Genomic DNA, 17,228 nt, shown 5'->3' with positions numbered 1-17,228 from the left:
TGACTGCTCTATGCCATTGATATATGGTACTGTTCATGCTATACTGTGACCATACATTGAACTGATTTAATATAAACTGACTGCTCTATGCCATTAATTCCCAACAAGATGAACGGTGCACATGGTGTGTGTGGGCTAGAAATGCATACTAATCATATTTAACTGATTTTTTATTAACATTATGGTAATTAGCTGACATTTTATTAATATATTAATTTCCACTGATAATATTAACATATTTTTCTTTCTTCTAGTCTGCCCTAATTTACCATTAATCTGCAAATTTTACATACATTGAAGTATTTTGGTCATTTGAAAAGTTTATAACATTAATGTTGTTTTTATTTATTTTTTGTTTTTATTGACCTTTATAAAACTCCAACAACACTCTTTCATGAAAAAATAAATTTATTTCAATGAATAATATTTTTATAAATATTTATATATTTTTTGCCTATTTGCTGTCTTGTATATGTGTTCGGTATATATTCTTTTTATTTATAGATATATTTTTGTATTTTATCATTTAAAATCGGACCAATTATTATCATTCAGTTCATAATGATAGTGAAATGAACATATTAATTTTATTTTTATCGATATATAGTAAAAAATTTTCAGATGACCAAAATTTCCATTATTGAGCTTTTCCACATGGCAATTATATTTAGTAATGTTTGGCCTGTGTAATCAACTAATACATAGTATATTACTAACCTTCTTCCTTTATGTGTTTGCTTTGTGCACTCGTCACCTTAGGGAGAGATGATCGACCGTATAGAGTATCACGTTGAACATGCTGTCGACTATGTACAAACTGCGACCCAAGACACAAAGAAAGCTCTCAAGTATCAAAGCAAAGCTCGCCGGGTGAGTTACTCACGCACGGCGAACTTTTGTGTGTTGTTAGAGTGTTAGTCGCCGCAGCGACAATAAGTGTTCTTTTATATCAATGTCTTTTAATTTATTTGTATGTTTCTTTTTTTGAAAAGTTTTTAATTTTTTTTCTTTTCTCTTTCTTGTTTCCTTTTTCCTCAAATTCACCTTCTGCCTCCTCTTTATAATCTGTTATTTAACAATACACTGTGTTTCTCATGGTTTCATTGTTATATATTAACCCATGTGGGTATTTTTCTTTCTTTTCTTTTTTTTTAATTACATATATGTATTTATTTTTGTCTGGCATTAATAATTGAATAACTTGGTCTGTGTGTGCTTGCGGTGTTTTGCTTGTATCTTTCTCTCTCTGTGCCTATCTACCCTGTCCCGACAATCTAGGGTGAGCTCATCGATACTATACAATACAACGTTGAGAATTCAGTTGATGCAGTTTTAGAAGGAAAAGGAGAGCTGACGTTGGCTGAAGAATACCAGAAAAAAGCCCGACAGGTAAATCATCTATTATTTTTAATTCTTTTTTTTTTTTTTCTTTATGGAACTTTAAGGTCATTCTAATAATTTAAATGTATTGATATTATTTATTCATAAAAGGATAATTTTTTATTTATTTATTAATAAAAGGGTTACTGAAGAAAAGGTTAATTTTTTCTCTGTAATTTCAATTACTGGGAGAGTAATTTAAAAATTAATATAGAAGAGAGAATAATAAAATTTTGAATTCTAAAAGCTATAAAAGCTCAATTTGAATCTAATTGTAGGCCTTCTAGGACTGATTACTATACAAATTAGTGAGCTTATAACCATTTTATGAGTTATTATTGTATCTCAATTTTAAGTACAGTACAAGAAACATGTTTTTTAGGAATACTAGCTCATAGAGTTCCAGTTATGGAAAATGTTCAGTGATGAAATGTTATTTGATTGAGCTATTATTGCTGAATAAAGATTATCTTAATATTGAGAAAACTAAATTCACAGGTTACCAAAAATCTTATTCTAAACACAACTAGAGTTAACTGCTACTGTTCACATTGGTTGCTTCTTCAAAAGGCTCATACTTTTCTGCTTAAAAAAGTTGTTAAAATTTATGAATATTTAAACAGTTATAGCATTAATTACAAGAAATATGCCAGGTTTACTAAAATTTAAAAAAAAATCTACTTGCATCTTATAGGGAATCTTTTTTTTTTTTCATATAAGAAAATTAAGTCCAACTAAATCTTATGTAGTATTTTATATATATATCTTTGGAATGACCTTAAAACCATAAAACTAGGTAAATACACTACCTTTTTTGAACACTGGGTTGCCTCAAATTAAAAAATATTAATTATCCATTGAATGCAGGTTAATCTCCGACAATGCTGATCAGAAACCCTTTAGTAACAAAAAGCACTTAATGCCCTCACTCTCCAACCCATGACTGTTACATATCAAACCCAAGGATTCACTACTTTTTTTTTTTTATCATACTGAACAAGCATATGACCTCTTCATCGATTTTTTTTTCTTCAACTGTTGATTTTATTTTAACTTTTTTATTTTTAAAAAATAACAAAAATTTATTACATTTATTGATTAGTAATTAAATGAAATAAAACTGTTGAACTTTACATAGTCTTATTACATAAACCAGTCATTCGCTAACATACAATTCTAAATTTATTTCTTATATTTGTTTTTATTTTTTTGAGGTTTTATTACTATTATTATGTTTGAGGGGATATTACCTCTATCAATTAACTTAAATTTGTCCTATAATTCAGTTTAGACTGGACTTGAGTATTAGAATATTTACGTTTTGTTTGAATCAATTTAAATGATTTTAAAACAAGAGCCAGTTGTTAAAAACATTTTTTATTTATTTTAGAATATCCTCTGATGATGTCCCAGGTTGATCAGATCTAAAGTGTGTGAGGAGAAACATATCACACCTTTGGTAAAAGAGTATTATGACTAAAAAAAAATTTGATTTTGAAATTTAGTAATACAAAGTTGTTCTTACACTCAACTATTGCTATAAGCCTAGTGGTTCATAGTAAATAGTATCCTCTTTCAAAACTGGGAGAGTATCGGTCAGTGGCTAGAAGAGCAACAAGAACTTGATAGATTTTTTGCAATGTAACACTCTTCTAGCAGATATGCAATATTTCAACAATCCATTTATTTTTATTTACACTTTAGTTCAGATTATAGTAGAAAATAATTCTATATAATATAAGATTATAAATACCTAAATAAACTATATAAAATACTAAAACCAAGAAATAATTTCATTTTATTCTATTTGTCCATTACTTTTTAATTAAAGTAACTAATGTTTTCTCATGTCAACAATTTTTTGAATATCGTAATCTAAATCCTTTTGAATTTATTACAGTTTTCTAAATTTAGTTGGATAGAACAACTTAAGTGCAACAATGTACCTAAAGAACTTGAGATGGAATCTTAAGTACATTTTTAAAATGTACTATTTTATTTACTGTCCAGTTTAAACTGTATTATCATTTATTTTACTATCTTTTTTTCTTTATATTTTTTCCCTATTCATTTATTTATTTTTTGAATTATTTATAAATTTTGGAAATCTGAGATGCGGTTATGTGCTGCTGATATTGATGAAGGTTTGTTAGATTTCACTGTGTAGCTCACCTTACCCACTAGCATGTGATAGATGTTATCCCCAGTCGGTTATGCCTAAGTGTGCCATATTTGTCATGGATGTCAACCCATCTTCTCAGTACTGTATTGTTTGTCTGTCCAATAGTCATTTGTATTTAAATTGTGTAAATACAATTGCCTTATCCTTGTGTATATATTCATTTATGTATTGTGTGACATGTACATCTTTTTTTATTTTTATTTAAAACTCTTTGTCATTTTTAAAGTGCAGTTGGTTTTATGAAAATGTCTTTTAAAAATGGTTAATTAAGAAATTAAAATAATTTTAAAAGACAATTTCAAAAAAAATGTATAATTTACTTAACAAAACATATCTATCAGTTTTCTTAATATATTTTTTACAGATATCGAAAGTGAATATGTGTGTATTATTGCTGACATTTGATGTTGATTGAGGTCTAAGACTATCAAGACCATAAATCTTATTTAGCAGTAAGAACAATCAAGCCTCTTAGAATCAAAGTTAACCCTGTTTTGGAAAATAAGAAAATTAAATTTGAACAAATTTCACTAGTAGGAATGGATTTACATTGAATTGATTGTGTTGGATTGAATTTGCATGAAACTTAAAAAAAAAGTCAATCTTTTTGTGACCAATATATTGATAAATCTCATGGAATGCAAAGTTATATTAAGTAAACAGTGTCAATTGTCAATTTAATACCACTTCTATCATACCTGTGTGTTATATTTATTTTAAAGTTTTTTTTTGTTTTTTTTCTTTTTTCTGTTTTCAATCAACATATGGCCCATCTTTCAGGGAAAAGATGAATATGTTGAAAAACAAAACAAATATAACAAAATCTGGTTCCTTTGAAGGATCAAACTTTTAATTTTTGTACTTTGTTTTTCTTCTCCTTTCTCTGTCTGGATGTTCCTGCTAGGTTTAGTAATGTTGAACCACTTTTTCTATTTGTCTTGGTCCCTTACCCCCCCTTTTTTTCAGGCATACTGCTTTCTCTTACTCTTTTTAATCAGCTCTTTCATTCGTTAGTGGTCTACAAACCATTAGTGGTCCCCAGTTTATAAAGACAAGCTTCTAATTGCCATCTTACCTTTATTTCATTGTCTTTTTCATGAAATATGAACCTTTGCTTCTTCATTATCTTACGTTTCCTGTACTATCTCTGGCCTCCTCAATTGTTGTAACTACTTTTTTCAGAAATCTCAATTTGTTTAAGTCCTTCTGCTACTGTAGTTTTGCAGGTATGTCATTCTTGCTATGTATGTTAAACTATTCAGCAACCAGACGGAAAAGCAGATTTGAAGAACCGGGGCTCGGCTTCTTTCTGGTCTCTTTTTTGCCAACTAGATAGATATCAGGTAATACTCCATCAACCTTCCTCACATCATTCCCAGTTGGTACCTCCCGGTTCTTCCTTCTACCCTAGTACCTATAAATTCAAAGCTCTCCGTAGTCTCTGAACCATGACCATTTTAAGTAGATTAGATTAGATCATCTTAACCTTTCATTCTATTCATCAACTGTGATCTATTACTGAAAAGAGGAAGATTATTGTTAGCAGAAGTATAAGTTTAAACTAAGACAGAGATCAAATTCCAGAAGTCCATATTTGCCCCTGATATTTTTCATTGATATACCCTCTAGACCTTATCTATAAATTAATTACTTTAAAAGAAGGAAACTCAAGCTGTATCTCAGATGAGATGCTGCTCCCTTCGACCATATCGGCCACTACTTCTAATAGAATGAAGTACTTGAAGTTATGAAATTTTTATATTGATATAGATTATATAGATAAGTTCTGATAAAATTAAATCAAGTTTATAGGATTCCTTTTAATTTTTTTTTGTTTTTATAACATCATAAAAATTAAGGTTTGCCAAGAAGGAATGACAGGGAGATGCAGAACATATGATCTTGTATTTTGATTGGGTAAAATCATGAATCATATAGATCATAAATCTATTTATAAAATATAAATATTTAGTTTCATCTGATGAAAAGTAAATTTTTCCAAATAAATTTGTAATACATGAATGCCTATGTGTTTTATGAACGCCACTGACAAAAACTATGAACTTAAGTGGCAGCAACAAAAAAAGTGTATTATACTAAATAATTCAAAACACTATCCAAATTTTAGTCTCAAAACTTTTATTGCTTTTACACGTCCAACGTTTCGGCCAATTCGGCCATCTTCAGGGACAATCTTAATTCACTATGAAACATATCATTTAATCATTCCAAAAACTTTATACAGGCTATTCTGCCCAGGTCAAGACATTTATATCAATAAGTCAAATTTCCATTAAAAATCACAGTCAAAATTATTTCTCATTTACCACTATCAATACACTCTCTCACAAGTGTATTGATAGTGGTAAATGAGAAATAATTTTGACTGTGATTTTTAATGGAAATTTGACTTATTGATATAAATGTCTTGACCTGGGCAGAATAGCCTGTATAAAGTTTTTGGAATGATTAAATGATATGTATATGTTTCATAGTGAATTAAGATTGTCCCTGAAGATGGCCGAATTGGCCGAAACGTTGGACGTGTAAAAGCAATAAAAGTTTTGAGACTAAAATTTGGATAGTGTTTTGAATTATTTAGTAAAAAACTGTCAGTCTCAAGAAAGAATTTTAAGATTATAAATAAAAAAAAGTGTATTTAATAGGCCATTGCTAAAATAAAACACAATAATAGTCATAGTTGCAATTTATTTGAGATTTATACATGAGAAAAATTGATAACATCTATAGTGGCTTTATATGTTTAACATCTATTTCTATTTTTGGGAGGTTAAGCAGTGGTTATAAATAAATAATCAGATTACAATCATTTAAACAACAAAAATCAACAAAGGTTAATAACAGACATTAACTAAAATAAAAGAAAAAATTTAAATGTATTTAAAGAAATTGCCCCAGTTGCTTAACTCTATTGGCATGATCTAGTGGTGCTCTAACATACTGCTACACCTTTAATCTTACTTCATTTTTTAATCGAAATAACTCCTTAGCTTCTTTTCTGGTTCCAATGAATACGCATCATAATTCTCTCTTCATAAAAGCCGATATTCTGAAAGAAGTAAACTAATGGATATTATTTTCATTGCATCTCCATTTTAAACTCGTGAATGTAAGAATGATTTTTCCATTGTGACCAATACATATATGGTATAAATAAGAACCAAACAAGTGGAAGTGTGGAAGTTGCTTCTTGAAAGTAAGTATGAATTTTGGTTACACTTTTTAAAAATTTATGTCAGACCAACTGCACACCTGTAAGAAATAGCTTATTCATTGTGTTGTTTATTATTTTCAAATGATCACCTTTTATCAATTTCTAATATTATGATTTTTTCTTTTCTGTTCACAGAAAAAAATTTACATCATCATCTGCCTCATAGTATCTTTATTGATATTAACCATTTTGCTTTTTGTGTTCATATTATGAACACAAGAAGATAGTAAGCCTGTAGAGTAAAAAATCGCAAAGCTCCGTAAATGTTTATATTTCGATTATATACTCACAAAATTGGAAGCGAAATAGCAAGTGATCGATTCAGACCAATTTGATGGCTGTATGAGGAAGTAATATCACCAACTTATTTAAAAAAAAAAAAAATATTTGTTACAATCTTTTAGAATTGTATCGTACCAGTAGGGTTTAGAAAAAATATTGCTATTTACCCTTTCCAGATTTGGCAGAGACAATAAAATAGTGTTTTAAGGTCTACACAGAACATATCTTTGTTCTGTGGTTATCTATTTGTAATTATAAGTAATTTAGGTTATCAGAGTATAAGTATTCACAATTATTTCTCTACTGAAAGTATTGTCAATTGCAGAACTGTTATAAGTAAGAAATACCTGTAAGGTTAAATTATTTCTATATAATTAAAATTGCACCACTTTTGTGTGTGTGTATATATATATATATATATACCCCCCTCCATTATGAAGTTATATGCTATTTATGAATATTGTTATAAAAATTTGATCATTCAGAAGTTAATATTCCTTGGCATCTTTATTATTAGAAGATGTGCATAGTTCACATAAATTATATTCCTTCTTGAATTAGTATTAAGTAGATTTTTTCCTTATTTTTAAAAATTACTGTTGTTTCTACCTTGAAATACGTTGGATTGAGAAGGTGCTCGGCAGCATTAAATACCAAAGTTTACTGCCATTATCATAAAAAATATATATATTGATATTTTGTATATTATTATCAAAGTTTGCCCTGTGTATAACTTATATTATGTAAATTATATGGATGTATATACAAAACTTTATTATTATCATATAGTGAGTGAGCTCTTAGGCATGCACTGATAGATTTTTAGTTTTAAGGTTTCATTGATAAATACATTGTTCTAAGAGCTTGCTTTGTATAAACTTTTAGTTATAGACTTTTTTAAGATGTATTTATTAAAGTCAAAGTCCATTAAATAAAGATCTTTATAAATATATGTATTTATTCAGTAAACAACTAGCGTTATTGAGATTGTAAAATTAGTTTAAATGTTCACAGTATTTTGTTGTTTCTTGTTGGAATGGCATTTTAATTGATTGTTGGAATCATTGTCACATATTGTGACTGTTGGAGATATTGAACAAAACATTGTATTAAACTTTAGTTTATTACTTTACTTGGATGGTTACCAAATAGTAGCTGCTCTTTTAGTTAATTATTTTCAAGAAAGCAATTTAATAACGCTACTGGTAACCTTTTGAAGCTTTAATGAGGAAGTAACCGTGGATAAATATTTATATGAGCATAGTAACTTTGAAACCATGAGCAAATAGTGCAACAGTGGTTTCACTCAGCCTAGTCACTAACCATCATTTCATTAAACTCTTCTCATTCTACTTTTAGTGTTCTTAAATTAAATAGATTAATCTTGAGATTCAACTTCTTAAAATAAACTTTCATTTTATTTATTTTGTTTTTGTTAAAATACATTAAGTATTATACATTCATGAAACTGTCTACAAAACATTGTCTCTCTTAAATTGTTATTGAAACTTTATTTAATTAAGAAATTAGCTCCTATTTTATTTTTTGAGGAATCTCAACCAATTAATTATTATTATATTGAACTTTATTATTTGTTAAACCAAAATAGGCTTCCTTTTTATTATACATTTACTAAACACATTTTTTTTTTTCAGCATTTTAAGTTCCAGGACTGCACTGAAACCCCATCCTCAGAAAAATGTCTTATTGATACACTAATACTTTTTTATATTAAATTATTTGTCCATGTGTTGAATATGCTATTGGCATACCTTATGGCTCCATCTGTTAGACTTTAATTTAATTTAATATGTGATATAGAACAGTAACAAAAAGCATATTAGTGTAATAATTAGAAAAACATTTCTGCGGGTTGGGTTAGGATAACAAAACATGAATTTGTTGAAAAAAAGAAGGTTTTTGATAAATTGAAGCCTATTTTTCGTTATCAAATTATAAATTAAGTGCTAACTTTCAACAAAATTAAGATTAATATATAAATATTGAACTCCATAGTTACTTATAGAAATCCTATGAATCAAAGATGAAAATGTTCATATTTATATCAGTATTTCAATTAAGTACTTTCAATTTTTTATTGTCACTTTTGTGGCCTGTTTCAATTCAACTCATACAAACAAAATAATCAAAGAGGAAAAATATAATGCCCATATTTATTCAAATTTGTGTCTTTATTATTTTTGTTACGCTATAAGGAGGAGGAGAGGCTGAAGGAAAACCTTTTTATTTAAGTTGTAGAAATTTATTATTTTTTATTAAAATTTAATTTATATGTATTAAAAGTAAGTTTCCTTTGTATTTTAAAAGCTTAGTATTTTCTTTGAAATAGTTTCTATTAATTTATTGCAGCAATTATTTTTATTTTATTGTTGTTTATTATTTTTGAAATATTGCAGTTTAGCTTAAAGTTTTTAAAATGGAGTGTAGTATTACTAATGTTCTAGTTTCTATTACATTTTTTTATTTATGTTAATCACATTTTGTTTATCTATGAGCAGAAGAAGATTATGATCCTTATATGTCTTTCGGTACTTGCCCTCATCGTTGCCTCGACAATTGCTGGTTACCTTGGCTTTTAAAACTGTAAGTCTATCAAGATTTTGTTGCATTTAATAAACTATTAAAAAAATAATCATGAACAAATTTTGTCAATTAACTTTTATTATTATTTTACACTTTTTTTCCGTAATATTAACTGTTTAATTTGTAAATATTGGAAGAGAAGATCAAATAACATCCTTCATTTCAGTTATGTAGTATCCCTTAATGGTTAATAAAGAGATTTTTTATACACTATTTGTTTATACTTTTTTTTTTTTTATTGCTCAGATTAATATTGAATTGTGCCTCTATGGACACCCACCACCTTTTATATATCTTATTAATTGTGCACATCTTGATGTATATTTCTATTACATCTTTCGGCCATACACTGCAGGGTTACAGCCTATAACCTAGGTCCTTTTTTATTTTACAGGGATGAGCTTAGAGGAAGTTTTTCTCAGTGATTAACATGAACATGTCATGAACATGGTTTTGAAATCCTTTCTAGGTTCCTCTGGACTCAAATAAAAGAATTTTTACTAATTGGATCCGAAGAGTATAAGTTTAGTAAGAGTTAAAGCAGGTCGAAATATTGAATATTGAAAATGAAATGCATTAGCCTTCCCTGTGCATTATCACATTATGAATTTGGATATTACATGGGCCTAAGTATGGTTTAAATTTCTGATTGATTTAAACTGCAATTTCATGTAAATAAATGATATGAACAACTCTTAAATTTAACTACCTGTTCTCTAGTGCAGCGATTCCCAAACCTTTTTGCTGTGGTACCTTGTTGAGGCAAATAAAAATATTGGTACAATTATCATTAGATAGGTTTAATATGTATTTTGTACATATGTAGGTTAATATTTCTATATGTAATTCTAATATTTAATATGTAGGTTTAATATTAGATGGGTTAAAAGAAGAAAAAACAGTGCAAAATAAATGCTGGAATGCACTGTATATTTTCTATTTCAATTTTTATTTATTTATTTTTTAATATTTTGAGAAAACAGCATTTGTTTAGGGCACTCCCTTTGGGATCCACTGCTCTAATGTTACATATTTATTCTTTGAGGACCTCAACACCTGCAGAATAATTTTTTGTAAAAGTTGTAAAATGATATTTTAGACTGGATCACAATTATCAAGAATATCTTGTATCCTCCCTCACTCATATGACTTTTTTTTTCTGCTTATTGTCATATCTAATTCACATTGCTTATTGTATGTTCGGTGATATTGGCCTGATTAAAATGTTTTTCTACATTTAGTTTTTTTGACAATTTTATCTTCTTTCAAATATACATCCGAAATGTTCTGGGCGATGCATAGTTTTGAGTTTTTTAAGAAATAAAGAAAAGCGAATGAATCTCCATGGATATTTTTAATTAATCTGAAATGTCCACTCACACGATTTTCCTTAGCACTTTGGATATGAATATTAAATTCAATTAAATCTGTACCATTACAACCAATGAAGGGTCGTAGGTTCAGTACTTTGTCAGGAAGTACTATTACTAGACCAGGTTGTGCAAGGAGGTGATTTGGTCAGAATCACACTCCACTTTTACCAAATTAAGGATACTCACTTTATGAGGCTAGGTGGACCCCGGAGGGCTCCTAACCTACAGGATTGACTCAGTGGCTGCAGGTAACAGATAAAAATTATTTGTCACAGCCGGATTCGAACCAGGGTCCTTGGAGTTGTAGTGGATTGCCTTAGCAATGAGCTAACCACTCCCAAACGAAATGAAAATACAATATAACAATATTGGCCCAATTAAGATGTAGTATTTTTAATGTTTAACTTTTTAGATGATTATCTTTCAAACAAGCATTTAGAATGCTTTGGGAGGTATATAATTTTTTGGAAAACTAAAAAAAGTGAACAGGTTACATGGGGACTTGCAAAGAATTCTTAAAAACATGGATGCAAAATTGAATACACCATATTCATGCTATTTTGTTTGTAGAGAATTTAATTACTTTTTAAGTTAATATAGAGAGCTGTTTTGGGGTTACAGCCTGCTATAAAATGCTTATGTTAGCTATGGCTCAGTCATTAAAGTGCTCAGAGTGCCCGATCTGATTCACAGGGGTCCAAAACCTTTATAAGCAAAAAAAAATTGTAAAATCGATTCACCTATTTGGGAGGTAACTTGGCACAGACGTGTAGGGTTGTATAGAGTATATGAATATGTCACGAATTTCATTGAAACAACTTCTGGACGATCGATCTACTTTTAAAATTTCCAAAGTTGGACAGATATATTCGTTAGTTAATTGTTTATGACCTTATCTATTTTATTAAAGTATGGAAAACCAGCATGTCACTCCTTACAACTATCTCAGTCCCGTTGTTATTTTTCTCCTCAGTAGCGTTTTTTCTGTTGATAGATTTATTTTTGAAGCAGTGGATCATTTTCTAAAAGACAATTTTCAAGGAAAATATTGAAATTTTCTTTACAATACTATTATTAATTTTTAAAATATTTATAATCTATTTTATAATTTTACTCGAATATTATTTTATGAAATGAAATTATTTTGTATTAATTTAAAAAAAATATTTTAGAAATGATTATTTTATCAGATGTTTTTTTCTGAATTAATAATTATGACAACAAGAAGTTAATCTAAGTTCATTTTAGACAGTCAAGAATATAAGTCATGATAGCAACTGTTAACATAGTATACACCATGATAGTTGACACCGTGGCAGTAATTTGTCACCGTGTGAATGAATTTTAACATGACTGTAGCTACATAGCTGCAATATGTACTGTGCACTTTCATGCCAGGCCTAGAAGGACAATATAGTCTTGACAGTAAATACTATCATGACAGCAATTGTCAGATAGTTTACATCTGCGGTGGTTATAAAAGTTGGTGAAATGCTTGTAAACTATTTCCATCTAATATAGTGTAGTGTATCTCCAGTATTCACATATTTTAAACATTTCAGAAATTTAGTTATTTTAGAAATAATTATTTTGTGAAAAATAGTTGGTATTTCAAAAATAAGAGAATAGTGAAATATTAGATATTAATACAGAAATAACATAAATTTCAAAAATATATTTCTATATTTCAACAAATCATGATTGAATAATATTTCGAGAAATAAGTACAGGTAATTATTTGATTAAGATTATAATAATTTTATGAATACTCATTATTTTGGAAATAATTATTTTTTGAAATAACCTTTTACTTTATCTGATAAATACATTATTCAAACAGTGTCCAGGTCTAGTTTATAACATGTGACGTCCTATCGGCCTCAGTTGTCAAATACGGCGTTCTTTTAAGTTGGACTGATTTAGTATCATTAAAAATTGACACCTTCTGAACCGATGATCATAAAGAATTGTGGTTTTAACTTGCATGTTTTATAATACGTGTGAATTGAATAAAAAGAAACACATGCTGATACTGTATTGCTAAAAATGTGTTGGTTTTTTTTTTTTTTCACATTGTGGCTCTGAAACATGAATATCTGATTAAAACTGATTATTGAGAATTATACCTGATTATATTACCTTTCTCACCTATGGTGTGGGAATGGAAATTAAGAAATAGAAGGTAAAACAATGTATTATTAATTTTTATAAAATTTTATTATAATCTGATGTTTTTTTGTTTGCCAAAACTTAGACTTTATGTTTGTCTGTTACAGAAAACATTCAAGGAAGTCACAAGGAATGTCTCTTCTAGTCATTTTTGTTACTCATTTAGTCTGTTAGGACTGGTGATTGCCACTACTTTCTCGTATATATTTTGCATACACCACATCAAATATTTGAAAACAAAACTAAAAAAAAATTGAACAATTGTACAGGTAGTTTCAGAAAAAAAAAAGTATATATATATATATCTATTTGTAATAATATATTTATATGTATATTGAAATGTTTCTTCCAAAATAATAATAAATAAACCTTCTACATTTATTGTTTATTATGTACTTAATAATTTATTAATTTATATTAGTGACTAGGACAATGTCTATATAAACTAGTGTTGAAATATTGAGGTAAACTGGATATTTTAAAGGTCAATAACATGTTCTATATTCAGTTTCAAAAACTGTAATGATTTTAATTTAATTTTACATTAAATCCCTTAGTGCCTTTTTAAAGATTTCCTTATTTATAGAATAAGAATGGTATAAATTTTCAAAATTAAAATAAGGCTCGGTTGTTTATTTAATTTTTGTATTTTTATCTGATTTTTTTTCTCCCCTGGGTAACTGTCTCAGTCAGGAATAGTTTCCAAAACAAACCACCGATGTATCAAGTTTGACTAGTTGCCATGCCAGAGTTCATGCTATTCGTATTGTCAGCACTGCCATATTCCTATTTTAGATATAAATAGGGAAGTGGGTTTCGTACTGGGCAGTATTCGGTGATCTATTCATTCGAGTTTTTTATTTCATGAAATCTTTATTTCCAGTTATATAGTCTTCAGTATTATTGAATCTATTCTAGACAATAGAAATAAAATTATGTTTTTACAAATATCCGTGTGCATTTTTTATCAAAATTGCGTTTATGTGGAAATATGAAAAAAAAAGGTTTAATTGCAGCTAAAAATGCACTGATTCAGAAATATATTTGAACAACTGCTTAAAAAATAAGTAAAAATACAAACATCAAACACTTAATCTTTGGTCATAGGGCTGTATGTTGAACATACTTTTAAATATTTATTCTAGAAACTTTCAGAAATTTTTTTTTTGTTTTAATTTGTCTGATTGTTGAATAACCAATGTTCAAAAAACTGTTATCCCTCAAACTAATTTATTTTATTACTCCTGAGTACTAAATTGTTTTAGACACTAATTTTTTCCTGACAGGATATTTTTTTTTATAGCAACCATTTGCTTCATATAAATAGCAGATTGATTTTGAATGCCCTGTCTGATTTGAATTTTCATTAAAGCTCATGTTTTTTTAAAATTAAACATCAAAAACTTCATTTCCTTAGTATCAATATTGTTATTGACAAAATCTATTGTTTTATCTTCCTACTTATGAGTATTATTAATCTTAATTATTAAAAATAGTTTAATTTATTTTGATCAATTGAGTTGTCTTATATTTATATAATAATACACACACCTTTATTGTAGCAATATAGAGCTGTTGGATATTCATATAACAAACGTTTCATTATTGTTTTCAAGTGAAATTTTTTGTCGTTGGTTTTTATAATATTAATGTTAAAACCATTTTATAGAGAGTAAAACGTTCCTCTAGTGAACTGTATTTTTATTTTGATATTTCTATGTATCTCATTGATAATATCTGTCTAATATAGAGAAATACTTTTGGTATTACTCTGCCTGGGGTCATATGCAAGTAAACAACGAACAATTTTTATAAAGTTTTCAACATATAATTAATTGATGTATTGTATACATTGATAATTATTAAAACTAGGGAGGTTTTATATATTTTTTTTAAAAGTCTATGTAGCGTTGTTGCTTTGAAAAGCTCTTAAATATATAGGTTATTATGGATTTCCTTTATTACAAAATATATGAAACAGGTCACATTACGCCTCAGCAATAAAAATAAGTTCGATATATTAAGAGTTTATTATGAATAATGTGATATTCATGTTGGTCTGGCACCATTTATTCACGGTATATAAGTGTAATTTTTTGTGATAATTTTAATTGTTGCATGTATATACTTAGAGCTAGGCAACATTGCTTGTGTGAATTGTCTCTCAATGTGAGGACTTCTATTTAAAAAAACAAAACCATTTGTTCGTAATTGGCAAAAGAGCCTAATATATTCCGCTACTGAGAATTTCTTTTTCCCACTCATATATACATTCGTATAGGTCTTCTTTGTCACTTGTAAAAAGATATTTAAACACATATTCTGTTTTGTAGAAATTGTGAGTGTTATGTAGGAAGGGCGAATTTATTAGTCATGATTTTTAAACCATCAATATAATTAGCTAAGAAAAAAATAGAGTTGATAAGTATTCAATTTAAGGTATACTTACATAATATGGAATATAATTATTTATTGGAAAATAACTTAATGATTTATATGGAATTAGTTTGCCCTTTTTTCATAATACTTATGATTATATATATATTTAATATAAAATTTAATTTAAGAATCCATATTATTAGAGAACTGAATTTATATTATGATTATTGGTTTCTACCTGTTTTCTGACTGCTGTAATGATGTCAGTCAGCAATTTGGTTATTAAAAAAATAAAGAAAAAAAAGGTTAAATCAATGTTGATATTAATTTAACTATGTAAATTATAAATATTTATTGTTATGTCATGAAATGTAAAAGCTTTTAAAATTTTCTTATTGGATGTTTAAAAAATTTAAATAGTTTATTGTGTTTAATGAATGTTTTTAATAAATTAAATATTTATTTATGCACAATGATGTGTTATACTTTTCATAAATTTAAATTTTTTTTCTTTTCATGAAATTGATATCTTTTAGGTTTAATTAGGTGTTAAATCATTTGAGGATATATATATTTATATATGAGTGTATGTATAAATATATATTTTTACAAGGACTTTGTTTTTTAAAATTAATTCTGTACTTATTTATTGTTAAAATAGAAACATTTTTGGCATGACTGTGATAGTATCATATTGGATTTTACTTATAGCCGAATCTATGAAACTTAATGAGAATCTTGTATTATATAATTATAGGTTTTGTGATGTAATATCCTGTGCATTACTGGATAAACATTAAGTTTTTTAGGTTTACATAGTGACTATTAGTGAATTTTCTTGTTATTTTTTTTTTTCAAATCTGAAACCTATTTATTGAAAACACAGTCAACTTTTTTTCTGTTTGATTTAGATATTAAACTTCTCTCTATTTAACTGTTATGGCTATCTTATAGCTTACTACTATTAGAATCAAATATCTAAACTGGCCTATAGTTTTATACGGTATGTATATATTAAATGTCTTTTCAGTGGTGGATAAATATAATATATATATATCACTGTGTAAGCACAGTCAAGTGTTCACGCGAGCTCATGTTTGTTGGTGTATAAAATGATAAACATGTTCTTCATTTATTTATCTTTTCCTTTTTTTTTTTGTTTTTTTTTTTTTTTTTTTCATGTTCTTCATTTATTTATCTTTTCCTTTTTTTTTTTGTTTTTTTTTTTTTCTTTTCCTAGAAATTAGCTGTCTACTTGTTATAAATTCTATGTCTCTTCTGTGAATATTGCTTTAACAGGCCAGTTGTCGATATATTCTTCACTCTTTCTAACGATTACTAAAATATTTGACTGTTTTAAAAATGAGAAAAACAAAAAGTCTTATACCTTTTTTAAAAAGTAATTACTTCTAACTTGGTAGATATTAGTGTTCCTAAAAGAAGGAACTGTGACAACTGGTCTTTTAAAATAAAAATATAATGTTTAGCATCTTCATAAAACCTTTTGGTTCATGCAAAAAGTTCTGTCATATTAAAGACAGTTAATGTAAACTCTAAGTTATTTGTGAATTGTACATTGGAAATAAGGAGAAATTTTAAAAAGAAGTAAAGTGAAATCTCTTTC

General features: G+C 27.5%; 1 protein-coding gene across 3 annotated transcripts in view; it reads left to right on the top strand.

Moving 5' to 3' along the window:
* Syx1A (Syntaxin 1A) overlaps positions 1-16,739 on the top strand; it is a 115,196-nt gene extending 98,457 nt beyond the window's left edge. Inside the window, exons 6-8 of one of the 3 annotated variants that reach the window (XR_010844805.1) lie at positions 1,279-1,389; positions 6,933-9,683; positions 13,333-16,739. Coding sequence is in view for 1 of the 3 variants with exons in the window: in XM_014435895.3 (XP_014291381.1) it covers positions 760-870; positions 9,599-9,679 (192 nt within the window). In the remaining 2 variants the exon portion in view is untranslated. Of the gene's footprint in view, positions 1-759; positions 871-1,278; positions 1,390-6,932; positions 9,684-13,332 lie in introns of all 3 variants that reach the window. The other 2 variants (XR_010844806.1, XM_014435895.3) reach the window with 2 other exon arrangements.
* The last annotated feature ends 489 nt before the right edge of the window (positions 16,740-17,228 follow it).

The sequence above is a fragment of the Halyomorpha halys genome, unplaced genomic scaffold, assembly GCF_000696795.3.
Source record: "Halyomorpha halys isolate HHAL.00 unplaced genomic scaffold, Hhal_1.1 Scaffold1723.1, whole genome shotgun sequence".
NCBI lineage: Eukaryota > Metazoa > Arthropoda > Insecta > Hemiptera > Pentatomidae > Halyomorpha > Halyomorpha halys.
Note: the sequence above shows the minus strand (reverse complement) of the source record. Positions and strands in the feature narration are given on the sequence as shown.